Below are 14,944 nucleotides of genomic sequence, written 5' to 3'. Positions count from 1 at the left end.
ACATATATATATATATATATGTAGGTAACAATGTAAGATATGCAGGGTTTTGTTTGCACACTGATGAATACCATGAATTCCTGCTGATGCTGCCATTTTACAGGTAGATATAGAAAAGATCATGAAAATCTGAGGGAAACTGCAAAGCAAGAACCCCACAATATATGAATTCTATATATTAGAAAACCTGCTTAAAATTTACATTTTGGAAGTGTCCCAGTTCTAAAAGATTTTCTCACCTCAAATTATTTTTCTGTGTAAGGGTGAACTGCAACTGAATGCAAAAAGAAAGTTCTTCTTGGATCTAATAAACCTACAGAACTGACAAGAACCAAACACCCAGATCTCCTCCATGTCCTACACTACTGACAGGGGTCATTAAGATTCTGTGAGCATTTTAACATCCACTCCAATCTTTTCTACAGGACATCAGCATCTACAAAAGGCAGAACAACAAGATTAAGGAAGCTGCTGGTGCTTTTAACACATTCTAATGTGAAATGGAGTAACTGAAGACACTTTCTAAATGTGAGAGTGAAAAACTCTTGGAGACAGAGGAAGTACTTGAGATTTGCACATTTTTCTTTCATCAAAAGACTTGATTTGGCTTTATATTAAATCCCAATTTTGAATGATAAATCTAAGGCCTGCAGGATGCTGATACAATACCTAAACGCCTTTTGTGAGAAGTTAATTCTGCAACTTCCAAGTAAGAAAATTAATTTTGTATCTTTCTACATCCAGGCATATGAGATACACAATGTAATTACTCAGTAAGTACCTACCATAACCAGAGGACTCTTTCCTCCCTATTGTACACTAATCACCCAGAAGGGAAATAAAGTTATATTACCTTCACTTTCTAATGTATGTCTAGTAATGCCACTGAGAGTACATTAAGCAAATACTGTTTAGAAGACAGAAATAATAACATAAGTGAATGCTTGTGGTGCTCATTTGCCAGAAATGCTTATGCATTGTCTGTGTGGGGGAGAGGTAATATTTCTGTAATTCTGAATGTGAGAACTGATGCCCAGATAGTTTTTCATATATTAAAATCCCAAGTTCAATCTATCTGATCTGGATGTGCAAGAGCAACACTTCAGAAAATTAAACTGCAGGTCTTTAGAAAATGTACTCCAGAAAGGAGGCACAGAATTAAAAGCAATAAATAAATAAATGAAAAGAAAAAAACCCAAAACAACCGAAAGCGTAAGTGGCACAGCCACGAATAAAAATCTACAAATAAAAAGAATCAAAGTCTCTCCCTGCAAAAAAGTCCCCAAAGCAACCTTCAGTTATTTACATTAGAAGATTAACCCTCCTCTTCCTACAGTCCTCACAAACCTTCCAAGATTGCTCAACAAATGAGGCAGTAACTGCAAAGAATGAAACAGGTATGCAGAAATAAATAGCACAGATTAAAATGTTACATTTGGAATAATTACTTACCAGGACTGAAGAGGACAATTGCTTTCAAATATGCATATTCATACCCATCCAGACACAGTTTAACCATGCTGTTACAAAACTCTTGCAATTTGAAGACATGCTCCATTACTAGTCTTCCTCTGTCTGTTGGCAGCTTATCTAAATCAAGACACACGTAAGAAAAATTCCCAAGTTAACATGCGTGCAAAAATGTGTTCACATTGGAATTTAAAAAAATATTTTTTATTAGATTCAAACAATGGGAAATCTATGCCATGTAAAAATTCCTATTAGGTCTGAATAATCTTGACACCAGCAATTAGGGAGTATTAACTCTCTTTTTTTCCACCTCTTCCAATTAGGATCTTCCTGCTAATGCTTCCAAGTTATGAGGCATGGGCTAGAGCTTGAAATGACCAAGGAAGGAAGAAACTACTTATAAGTAAAGCATTACACTGCTAATGCTGACCTGTGCTCTGTGCCTAAGGATCAGGTGCCACATGGCAGGACCGTGTCCAGCTTTGTGGGTGGTTTAGTCAGAGACCATGCCACTGCTGGGAAAGGAGTACTATTCACCTCCCCTGGTTTACACTGAGGGGGGAACGTGCTGGTGTAGAGCTGTTCCCCTTGAGTCAGCAATAGCAAAGCAGCCCCAAAACCCACAACCCATCCAACTAGAGTCTCTAGACTCCACAAACTTGGTATCTCTTGGAGATACTGCAGCTGGCAGACTGCACAACTGGTCTTTGCAGTCAACCTGGATTCCCAGTTTAAATGGCAGAAATATGTATTTTTAATAATGATAAAAATATGACTAGTTACTACAATACCCCTTCTGGTAAACATACATTAATATTACATAGACTAAAATTTCCAGATTCCATTTTTATCTGCTAGAGACAATCAGATTTGTTAGCTGTTCCAGTACATCTCACTATTTGATCCGTTTGTTTTAAGCTATTGTTATTTACAGGAGGATCTTGTGGATGTTTTTAAATCACAAAAACCCCTTGGAAATAATTCTTTAATTACCTTATCATAAAAGAGGCCAACCCAACTGATATGTCTTTCATTTAAATGAAAAATATGCCAAAGATGCAGGACATAGGATTACCAAGGAACAAAGTGTACTTAGTGGAGATCTGTTGAAGACTTCCACATAGACTAAAACTAATACAAGGAAGTCAACAAGCCAAGTTATCTAAAGGAACTGTATCACCAAGTCGGCATTTAGCTGCTTTGTGTCACAGCTATGAAGAACAAGGACAGGTGGGTCATTCTTTACTTTGTATCCTTCATACAGAGGAAACATATTCCCAGTACTCCTGTGTTCTTAACACTGATGCTGCCCAAAATATTCCTAATTTGGGCTGATGATATTAACAGACAGCAGAACACTATTTGACAATACAAAACACAAAAATTAAAAAAAAATTTTATTTGGAGTAAAATATTACCATAGCTGACTTTTGCAAAACTGCTAAAATATTCTATCTTGGGGACTGTAGTTGCTAGTATCCTTTTGTTTCAATACTAACATGAAATTCTTTAAACAGTAAATTTACAATAACAATTGAAGAATAAATAGCGAGCTTCTGTGCACTTCAAAGCTTAAAAAATATCAAGTAATTCCCCAAGTCTGGAATGTGCACAGTATACACCTTACCTTGTTGTAAACTGCCTTGAAGGTGATTAACAAAAGCAGCTAAGATCGTTGCCACATTCATAACTTGTGAGCATTGTGCTAGACCAAGCGTAAAAAGTTCATTCCAGCAGGCTTTTACTAATGATATGCTGTTATCCTGTCTATTAAAAAGCACAATAATTTAATAAAACCAGCCATTTGCATTCACACATTTTTTAAATCTGAAGAACACTTCATAAAACACCAATCTAATTCAATCATTACAACCAACACCAAAATGAAGTTCTGCATCATTTTTCTTTGCATGCTAGAATTAAAATACCTTGTATAAAGTGACTTTTATAAAGCAATACATTTTTGTTTAAGTGACCTAAAAGGAGACAGATTTCTATTACAAAAGCAAGCTGAAGTTACAGTAAATTACAACTGTCACAGTGTACTCCATCATACTAGTTTTCTTAGGATTTGGGACAACATTTGTGTGCATGGGCAAAAAAAGATTGCACTGTTCCTGTATTGTGGACATAGAACAGACTCATGGGTTTTGGGTTTTTTTTTTCCACTTGAAAACTGACAGGTTGGTATAATTTTTTAATTAAAGATAGAGGTGACATGGAACATGTGTGATCAAGCTTCTGAGCTTCCTGGCTGCTACTGTCTGCATCCCTTTCAAGTTTGGAATAAGGTCTGAAATACGGACTTCGAAGTATAAATACCAGTCATAACGATTTATTTGCTGCAGCTTAAAATAAAATATATCAATTCATATTCAGCCACTTTGATATTAGTAACCTAACTTTTAGTTATGCCAAGCAGCTCTAACTCACAGAGCTTAACAAGAGCTCAGTACCTTAGAAAGCAAATCCCACCAGAAAGGAGCCAAATTCAGGTACAACTTTTCAGTTTTAGCCAGTCAATACAAATAATGGAAATTTAAAATAAATACAAGATCTATCCAAGAAGAAAAGCATATTAAAGCTAGGATTTCAACTACAAAAATACAGTGGAATGGATTTTTGAAGAATGCAGATTTAATCTTCAGGAACAGTTCTGATGATTTAGTGCAATCCTAAGATGCCAAAAGACTGGTGAACACAGACTTGTCCTTAACTGGATTACAAAGAGCTTACTGAGAGCAATATTTCCATTCTGATCAAGTTCTTGTTATAGTAGACATGATACTGTACATGCAGCTTCTGCACATATTCGTCACATCTTTGTTCATCTCCTTTAACATAATCAGAGGGACCGTGCTGAGCACCATTGACAATAGGGTGTACTGGCTACTCTTGATACGTGTGTGTAGGTAAAAATATCAACTACAGCATCTTTATGGCTGATCAAAGTTACACCAGAGCCAGTTTTTAACTTTGCTTAAGCAGCCTCACAAAACCATAACCAGCTTGTTACTAGCTTGGTGACGGTTTCAGTAGGAAACTCTTAAGAGCAAAGATGCCCATGCAGGAAGATTAGTTAATCAATATCTGGCATCATTAACTACATCATTAGGTCAAAGGCAACTATCCTGCTGTGACTAAAGGAGAATATTGCCTGAGGAGGAAGCAACCTAGGTACAATTATCCATCTTCCTTACAAAACCATTACTCATCATGCTCCATGAATTTCTCTTCAGTTTAGAAGTGAAATGAGTCACTCTACTGAAAGCCAAAATTATAGGATATAATGTACTCCAACTATAAAGGGTGCATTAATTTAAAATAAATCTCCACTTGAAAATAGTTTGCATTTTAGGTGCTTCAAAGAAAAACAGAATTTATGTTATTTATATACTGTTGCCCATGATGTTGACTGGGTCTATAAATGCTATTACAGGTGAATATTAACACTATTATGGCAGCTTACTCCTCCACATTTTTTTAAGCAGAAAAATATTTTGTGAAAAAACAGATAAAAAGAGCCGGTGCAGATTTTTCTTGCTAAATCTTTTTGGAGAGAGAGGTCTTCTGTACCATATTTTATTTTTAAGAAGTAATTCCCATTTCTTATTAGAATACCAATTTGTACTAATTTGCAGTTGTCTCTCTGTAACAAAAACCTTTTGACATAACGTACTATGTCTATTTGCTATGCATTTTGTAATTCTGCAGGTCAACAATTTCTACCAGAACAAAACATCATACTTACCTATTTTTTTACCCCTACTATTCTTTAACTTTATACAATATTCCTTTGTCCTTCTCCAACACAAAGGCTTAATTACACACAATGCAGTATCTTTCCTTAAAAAGTGTAGAATAATTTGGCTGAAGCATCTGAATAAACATAAATGGTAATCACAGATCATCCTGCTTTTGACAGCTTTCCTAGAAAAGGGGACAATCCCCCATTTTAAAAAAGGAATTCTCTTTGCTGCCACAGTCACACGCTATTTTGATATTGAATTAAACAGAAACACTGAGATGAGAACAAATTGTCATGATTTATTCACCATTTGTGTCAGACCTGATACAGTATCTTTATTTGTTTGATGTATCTTCATAAAATTACTTCTGAATATAGGATAAATCAGTTTTTCCCATGCAGTTTGGACATTTTTTTTTTAATGATGACCAGCAATGGACTACAAAATTGTATTAAAGTGATACACTGAATTCTGATGGAGAAGCAGGATGTTATACAAACTGTAAAAAGAACAGTTAGAATTACCTTATGGTTACAGGAGCCAATTATTTTTGGCAAATCTTCTGAAACTAGACAATTTCATTCTGAATGTCTGCTGAATCTAGCAAACCATTTTCTTCATGTAGGTTATTAAAGGCAAGATTATTACTACTAATTCACTTTATAAGGATAAAAATTTTGGGGATTCAGACAGGAGCTTCTTTTTGGTGATTGCCTGATAAGCATCAGGATGAAGCATAGAGCTGTAGCTATTAAAAAGCTGATAGAAATTCCTATTTTCTCAAAATATTTTAAGAAGCAGCAGTGTGAGGGCGTTTGATTGTTTTAGATCTACTCATTTTTCTTTCAAAACCCTACCAAGTCCTGAATTTGGACTCAGATTGGGAGTAGTTTTAATTCAGAAAATTTACCTTACAATTAAGATTTATAACAGGTTTAATTAGTAGTTTTATATTTTTACAAGTCTCTGAAGAAGCCAGCAAGACCCAGAAATTCAAAAGCACATATGCACAACGTAAGTGAATAAATGGAACACTTACCCCAAAGCTTGGAAAGATGGAATGGAACGTGCCCAGTGCATGGACAAGAAAAGCAACCTGGAGGCAGACTCACAAATATAGTGAACATTAAGATAATCAGGCATAGGAGAAGGCATGGTGAGCTGCAAAAAAGAAAAAAAAAGAAATAAAAAGTAGGAAAAAAAGAAGAAAGTGTAAGAGTTCTTTTACTTTCTTCATAATACATTTAGGAAGAAATCAGTCTTTTGAGTTTCTTGTAAATGAAAAAATAAAATAAGTTATAATCCAAACAAAACTGAATGACTCCCTTTTGCATTATTAGCCACATCATTAAACTTTGTATTTAAATAACTACACAGCAACAAAAAAGACAAAAAGTTTGATTCAGTCATAGAGATTCATGTCTGGGACAAGTGGAAATAGAAAATCTTGAAACTCAACTTCTGAGACATTCTCAAAGAGAGAAGAATCGTTGTAACTGGAATGAAGTTGCTTACATTAGAGGAGTTACAACTCCTGGAGAGAGAGAGAATGTGTGTGTGAGAATCCTAGTTCACAAATAATCTTTTTTATTTTACTTTTAATTAATATTTTACAAAGAAATACAAGAGAAATCTTTTGATGTTTGAGCAAAATACCTAATACACAGCTTCTCACAAAAAATATAACCAACATGTATCAGAAAGGACCCTTCACAATGTTAGTAAGCAAAATTAGTGATGTTACCTGCGTATGTGAAGACAGAGATTCGACCCAAAATAGCTTAGAACATGTAATTCTGTCTTCAGAAATTAATATTTTTTAATATAATGTTCTGGCTAATGCAGTTTTAAAGAAAATGCTGACATTTGCATTAGAGATGTTCATTTGAACATGATCAAAACAGATGCTTGTAAGAGGGGTAAAGTTTAACCAAATGCCTATTACTGAGTTTTCAGGTGACCAAGCCTTTTGTCATATCTATGAAAAATAAGGATATAAAGGATGAAAAAAAATAGAAGGAATTCCTGCAACCTTGTGAAATGAGAAATAAATCCAGAAAATATATGGCTAACTAACACAGCAACTGTATTTAAGTCAATTACTAGCATGCTAAAATAGGGTATCTACAAAAACAAGAAAGTGACAGATAGACTTAAAGGTCTCAAAATCCAGCTGCAGATTTCATCAGATCCACCCATTCAAGTGAGAATGTGGATGCTGACTCTGCTTCATGCAATGAAATGCTGACTCTGCTTCATGCAAATACTTTGTCTATGTAAATCCTTTTGTATGGCTTACCCAGTATTTTTAAGGTAAGTAACTATAAAATAACCAGTGCAGCTAAACCACCGCAGAGTGCAGGACTTTCTCCCAAACAAAGAATTAACCAGCGAACAAAAGCAGTTTATTAACTGGAAATTAATGCTAATACCTGAACAAATACTCCTCTAAGAAATTCAAAATAAAGCTTAGCCAGATCATTATTGTACATCACTATGCCAAAACAGTTATAAAAAGTCAACAGTAAGACAGTATTCAGTACCCTGAATGCTACATGAGCATCACTGAGTAGTGGCCCCTCTATTTCCACAATGTTCATGCTTGTTTCTCCACCAAGCAGCTGCGCACTGGTGTCAATACTTTCAGAGTTCTGGCATGCTGCACTCTCTCCTGGATTTAATGCTTTTGCAAGAGTATCAAATGCCCTGTAAGATCACAAACAAACAAAAAGAAAATTTCATTTTAGAGACCGTTTCAATCTAAAAGGAACCTGCACAAGTCTGAAACCTGTATATAGAAGTCTTTTTCAAAGAGTGAGATTTGGAAAATAAAAGTCAGTAGTCATGCTTTTCCTGACATTCCATCGAACTCTGAAACAAAAATTAGCAGCAGATCCTGTTTACACTAGTTGCCAACAAATTCACAGTTTTGACATATTGGTTGTGCTGCTGAATCACAGTTTGCTTTTCAAGATCTCTTTAGTGATGTTCACTGAGAGTGCTGGCATGAGTGTTTTGAGGACATGATCACCAGACTGCTGTTACAGTCACTTAGTGCATGTATAAATTGTACAGGCTTTATTGATATGAAGCAGAAACAGAGTAAGATTTTTGGTTTTTTAAAGTCATGAGTTGTAGTTAGATTTTTCAACTTAATTTGAAAAGACTGCTTCAAAATATGTAATAGAGAGTACTCCCATGCTTTCAATACAACCCTTAGTAACCTCTGCTGCATGGCAGTGACTCTTGGCTTTCACAAGCACAGATGCTAGAGGGCACATGTCAGGACAAGCACAGATGTATTATTCAATATTTGGCTGCTTATTATCACATGTTGTTTTTCTGCTCATAAATACACCTGAGAACTACAACTGACACACCTTCAATCAAAAATACAGACTTCAACACTGCCTACAGACAGATGACAAATCCTGGGAACAGCAACATTTCTATACAGCGCTGCACAAAAAACTTATGCACTGAGGCCAGAAAACGTTACAAAAGCTGATGTATGTAGTGCTCATTCTCAATTTATAGACGTGTTTATTACCACAGAGTCTAAAATCACTGATTTAATTCCAAAATCTGGTGTAGAACTTGGCCAGCTTCTCTACCCCCACACTCTCTCTAGCTACATGAATTCACTAACAAGCTAAAAAAAAACCCAAAAAACTAGCTGTTTAACATGACTATGCACAACCAAATGAAATATCACAGGGAAAGAGCTGCTGACACTGCCTCAAGGCTTGGGATGGTCAATGAACTCCTTTTTGGTCCTCACTAGCCTGTGTACCTTGATGCATATACACCAGGGTGACTGGGGCATACCCAAGTGGACTATACAGACATACCTGGGCCATCTTCTGTCTCGGGTATGCACAAAGTTGGCACAAAGGGAAGGCATTCATGGCTCAGCTCTAGAAACTATACTATGGACTCCTGCTAGAAGATCTGAGTTTCAGGTCTTCCATAATTCAGTCTGCAGTCTTAGGTAGAACAGGCAAACACAGCAGCTCAGTAACAGCTTTTAAAGAAACACCAGGATCTCTGCAGGGTTCTTCATGTGGCAGGGACAGAAATTTAAGAGAACAAGACTTCCCCTTTCCCCAAAAGGTGCATGTCACATGCATCTGTCACTATCCTGTATTTATTCTAGCACAGACTAAAGAGTGCTAGAAAAATAGTGTGGGCAGGTACACTTGTTAACCATGTCTGCCCATGACACTTTCCTCCCAAGTCATTCTTCAATGTTGCTTTCAAAGAAATCTACTCCCTCCTAGCTCATAAACTGCCAGTAGTAAGCCAGCAGACATCAGTAGCAGCTTTGCTTCCTCGTGGCTCAGCAATGTGAGTCCTTTCCTACACAAAGCCCCACCATGAGCAAGGTCTGTAAGGTAAAACACCATGAAAAGGAGAATCTAGAACAAAGCTTGCCTGGGAGCTATAAAAATCTAGCCCACAGAGTGAGAAAACGAGGCATAATCAACATTAAAATACATGGTATTGATATCCTTTGCTACAGATAATTTTGGTTCTCTTTTTGTCAGGCTTGGTCATCAACAGATATATAAGACTGCAGATAAACTGTAAAGAAATAATATCATTAAGCATGAGAGAACAAGGCACATAAAATTACAATATAAAAGCAATGGGTTGCTTGCAGCAAAACTGAAACAGTACTGCAAGCAATGAATAAAATACATGAAAAGCATGGATGGATGAAAAGTGCTCTCTGAAGTCCCTTAAACTGTTCTTCTTCAATAAACATCCACATCTGTAAGCTCATGCTGGCATAGGGCCTGACAGGGAACTCAGTAATTTAGAGGAAATTTTTAGTTTCTCTTGGAATAACAACTTGCCTTTCACAGCAATATTTAACTAGAACCTCCCCACTGTACAGCTATTAGGTAACCTACTTGACAAGAGTATGTCAAGTCAGAGCTCTTTCAAGCTCTCTGGCTGAGAGACCCAGATGCCTTTTATAGACAGACTTGTAGAACTGAACAGAAACCCTGTAGTTGGTAAAAATAAGCATCTGGAAGTCCCAGCAAATGAAAGATTACTACATCTCTTTGAACAGCCATAGTACTGAATGATGGCTATCAGCACATGTAACAATACCACTTACACAGCATATTCTAACATTCTTTACTGAAGAGGACACAGCAAAGGCCCAAAACAACATCTATAAGAAGTCAGACTGACTTTCTAAGCAGTATATAAAGAAAGGAACAGAAAAATGTAATCTGCTTGCAATTACACAAAGCAGTAGAGACCACAAGGGAAATCAGATTTTTCAGCCACTATATGCCCACCTTTTTCCCCTAAACAGATTTACTCCACACACACTCTCAGAACAGAATGTAAAATGTGGGTGGTGTGTAAAAGAATATTGCTGGGACAGCAGTCAGAATCTTGCATGAAATGACAACCAAAGAAGGACAGGATTGTGATTCATGGAAAAACTGTGAATGTTCTGTATATACATCTTACACATATGCTTACCACAATAGCTCAGTTAAAACCAGTGCTGAACACAAGTTTGTAAGATACTCAGTGAATGTATTAATATTGGTAGTGAGAATTCTCTAACTTCTCTTGTGTAGGAGGAAATTGCTTTTCAAGCTTTTAAGGTGATTAATAGTTACAGGCACTTAACACAGATGAGATCTCTTAGGAACACGTTTTCCAGGATGATGCAAAGTACTAAGACTATAGTACAAGACCTAAGACCTACCTTAGCATGGCCAACCAAAAGGTAAGAAAATCAGCTCTAACATTTATACTTTCAAGTACAAACAACTAAAAGGATTTATTTCTCTAATGGAACTTTTCTTTTAATTTCACTTGGAAGAATCTTACAACATTTACCTTCTACATGAGCTTACGCTGATATTACTATTACTTTTAAAGCAGATAAATTTCCTACATTGTGATGATTTAACTAATTGTCTGGTCTGAATTGACAGAGACCTTGAAAAGGATAGTATTTTTAAGTGTAATATGCCTTACCTTGTAACATCACTACTAGCTTGTTCTTCTTGCTTGAGTTCAGATAATGATGCATCTCCATTACTCAAATTTTCAATCATGGATAGCTCTGTACTGCTTTGTGACACATCTTTGCATTTACTGAGATTTGCTAATGAAGTCACTACATTTGCCAGTGTACTTAAATCTCCTTGACATGCTTCTACCTAAAGGAAAAGAACAGCTTTTAATTCTCAGATAATTGGCAGCAGTAAGCCTGCAAGAGAAGAGCCTAGCTTTCACATAAATAAAGAATAGAGCATATACAAAGATCTACCTGTAAGAAAACTGTTTCCAGTACATGAGTAACCACAATACAGCCATCAGACACTACACTGCATCAAAAATATGGAATATTTTGACATTTACTTGTACAAGTAATAGCTATCTATTTCTTTCAGAAAGAATACTACTGATGGTAAGCAAGTGCAGAAAGATTTCACATCTCTATGCACTAGTCTATCACCAGGAATATAAAACTCCTCTAGATTATATTTTTAGCATCTTCCTTCGCCATGTAAATGAGTCAGTAGTAACAGGGGAGGAGAATGAGAAGAAAGAATGCATGAAAAGTCACCTTTATAAACAAGCATAACAAGAATTATGCTGTAGCCTTTTTGGTGTTTACGTCTTTGTCAAACTGCAAAGGAAAAAAGTGATTCAGTGCTGTCTAGCAACTCAGAGAAGCAGTAAGATGTGTCCCACTCTATCCCAGCAAAAGAAAAGAAAAATACATTATTACAGACAAGTGTGCTGCTGCTAACACCAGACAGATCAAGCAAAGCAAAATACATGAAATCAGTATGAGGGTGCTGTTGGTCACTCCTCACACAGGGTACCATGTGTTGTCACTCACCCCTAAAACAGGGCACCAAACGGACAGTGGTCACACGACTGACACCAGTGTCAGTCCCTTGTTATCTAAAAACTTCCCCTGATTGACAGAGGACTCAAAAGATTAGCACCAAAGATGGTAGCAAGCATCAGCAGTTTATTAAAGCCTTCATACCTTCTCTCTGTTACAATCCCACAAGCAGTACCAAGCAATATAGACCACTTCCTCTCACAGCACAACCTGCTAGTTCTAACACCACCTCTCTCCTCCTAACTCTTTATACCTTGTCTCTCACATGCATAACACCTGCCTGCCCTTTTACTCTTTTGTGATTGGTCAATACACATCAGCATTCCATGCTTCTTCTCCTTCAGTGCTGGTCACCTGTCTTACACAGCTGCAACTTATCAGGGGCAAGACTGCCTGCAGCACTATCTCCATTCTCCTACAATCCATTCTCTCACATGAGGTAATTTAGTATCAGCTAGAAAAACACAAATACTGTGCATATGTGAAGAGGCTACCACATGACTTTAGTGGATCAGTAAGTGCAACAAAATGGAAACAAAGGAAAAACAGATCATAAATAAAATTGTTGATGAGATAAATCTTATCAGTTTTGCCAAAAAATAGCGATTCAGGAGAAAAAAAAATCCAACTGTATTTACACATGGCACTGTGATAGTGTGTAATAGTGCCATAAGAAGTTGTGAACACTTCACTTTATTTGTCTAAAAGAACAGGGCAAGTATCAGGATTATCCCAGAGCAAAAATTAAAATAATACTGCCCTTAAGGCTCCTAAAAATGTGAAGGAAGGGCATTTACTTTGTTGTATTTTCAGTGTTTTTACTGTGTGATGCTAAGAGGATTCTTGTAAAGAGAAGACATTTGTGACAGTGGTGAATGTTGTAAAGGAGTGTTTTAAAAATTAATTTAACCAAATAGAACACCCTTCTCTCCTTACATATACAATTACAGCAATTAGCTCTACTTATTATATCAGTCATATCATCACATACCTTATCTGGAGTCATTAGCACAGTAGGTTCACTTTTTATTGCAGACGGATGAATGTTAACAAACATTCCTGATTCCAGCAAACCCGTTGATCTGACAGAAAACAGCACAAGTTTTAATTCTGATTAATTTTAAAATTCAATCTTTTTTTTTTTTTTTTCCAGAAGATAGAGATAGCCACTTCTGAATACAATTTACATACCTTGCTGTTTCATTGTCTGTTACAAAAGTTGGGGTTGCAGCTAATGGACTACGGAGATCTTTCCGAATGTAGATCTTTTCTGTAGAAGCTGCACAGTTCGAAGATTTTTCTCTTGACACTTCAATAGGTTTCCTCTCACACTGTACAGCTACAGAAATAATATCCAACTATTAAATCACCCTGAATTACAGAATAAGAAGTAATACTTTTTTCTTTATTTAATATTTGTTTTTAATAATAATCCTGAAAATAGCTAATATATATATATTAAATATATCCCATAACCACAAGCTAACAAGTTGGATAGAACCAGCACACCAACTTGATGAGTTCTAAGTGAAATGATGTAGTAGTCAAAGTCTGAGATGGAAATTATTGCAACATTTTAAAGTTTAAATTAAGGGAGACATCCCCTCATTTGTAACTTGAATCAAAGTGGCAGCTTAAAGCTTCTCATTCTCTCAGTTTCACTATCTCACATTCTCACTTCCTTTGTAAAGGACTGGTGGTATGTTTTTCCATGGATTGTGGGTCTGTGTTAATCCATATAACTTCATTCACTTGATGAAGCTTCTCAAGTTAGGACCTCAGACAATACAGAGGGAAAGGTACATTCACAAAGTTGAGTTCAGACCATTTAAGATAAATCTGGGCAAGACCCTGGCCCACAGGGTCCTGACTTCAGAGAATAAGTGGATTTTTAAATTTGAGTAACTCAGTGAAACAAGCGGAATGAACTGGGGCTTTAGCCTACAAATGTATAATCTTGCTTTGAACATTAAAATGAAACTTACAGTATTACCCTCTATAGGGAAAATGTGGAAATGAGAAAAATGTGTAACTTCAGATAAAAAATTAAAAACTTTTCAAGATAGCAGTAGACTGTGATGCTATTCAAATTTTTACACTGATAAGCATCTTAAACCCCATATGTTGTAATTTTAAGTATTGACAATGCTATTGAAGTCAGCCTGCAACCCACAAATAGTGCTTTAAAGGGTGGGAGATGGAGGCAAGTATTTAATCTTCCTTTGTAAATGCTGTGCTCAGTAGCTCTCACTTTGCTGAGAAAAGGCCCAGGCTTCTTCAAGGGACAAATAACTCTCACTGAGGGAGCTACAGTCCAAGACCATGTTAAGTTTTCTTTCCTTTCCTTTCTCCACCCCACCGAGGAATGAAGACTTCTTATCACCAAACAGTCCTCTCTCTCACTCACTATTCCCCCATGACCCAGAGATTATTTTCCTGCCTTCTGATCCCTAAGCCAAGTGATTTTGCTCTGCTTAAAAAGTCTTCTGTGGAGGGGCCTTTTCTTACTTACTGCCAGCTGAACTAGAGGGTAAAGATCCACTTTCACTGCCCCAGCTTTTCCTCCCTTTCTGAATTAATTTCCCCTGTGTTACTGATTTCTGCTGACAGAGGCAGGGCTGTAAGGAGGAAATGTCCACAGAAGTTCAAGAGGGTCAGTAAAATAAGTGCAGGATGACAGAGAGCAGAGAACAAGACCAATACTGTATGTACTGCAACAGTGTCACAGTATTAGGTCTGAAGAATTTGTGTTTTGTGTGATTTTCTGTGTATTTAGTATTCTGATACTGCTGTGATATTGCACTACCACTACATCTAATGCATGGAAAAC

At 36.4% G+C, this 14,944-nt stretch overlaps 1 protein-coding gene across 11 annotated transcripts in view; it reads right to left on the bottom strand.

Annotated features, from left to right (window-relative positions):
• NR2C1 (nuclear receptor subfamily 2 group C member 1) overlaps nucleotides 1-14,944 on the bottom strand; it is a 47,548-nt gene that overhangs the window by 3,340 nt on the left and 29,264 nt on the right. For all 11 annotated transcript variants that reach the window (XM_071423269.1, XM_071423266.1, XM_071423273.1 and 8 more), the window contains 7 exons: nucleotides 13,306-13,453; nucleotides 13,106-13,196; nucleotides 11,232-11,416; nucleotides 7,763-7,925; nucleotides 6,259-6,380; nucleotides 3,098-3,237; nucleotides 1,453-1,590 (listed from right to left, as the gene is read on the bottom strand). In XM_071423269.1, coding sequence (XP_071279370.1) covers nucleotides 1,453-1,590; nucleotides 3,098-3,237; nucleotides 6,259-6,380; nucleotides 7,763-7,925; nucleotides 11,232-11,416; nucleotides 13,106-13,196; nucleotides 13,306-13,453 — 987 coding nt within the window. The remainder of the gene's footprint in view (nucleotides 1-1,452; nucleotides 1,591-3,097; nucleotides 3,238-6,258; nucleotides 6,381-7,762; nucleotides 7,926-11,231; nucleotides 11,417-13,105; nucleotides 13,197-13,305; nucleotides 13,454-14,944) is intronic.

This window comes from Agelaius tricolor, unplaced genomic scaffold, assembly GCF_023055355.1.
Source record: "Agelaius tricolor isolate 1412-34295 unplaced genomic scaffold, bAgeTri1.0.p SCAF_3, whole genome shotgun sequence".
Taxonomy (NCBI): domain Eukaryota; kingdom Metazoa; phylum Chordata; class Aves; order Passeriformes; family Icteridae; genus Agelaius; species Agelaius tricolor.
The sequence above is the reverse complement of the archived record's forward strand: the minus strand, read 5'-3'. Positions and strand labels throughout refer to the sequence as shown.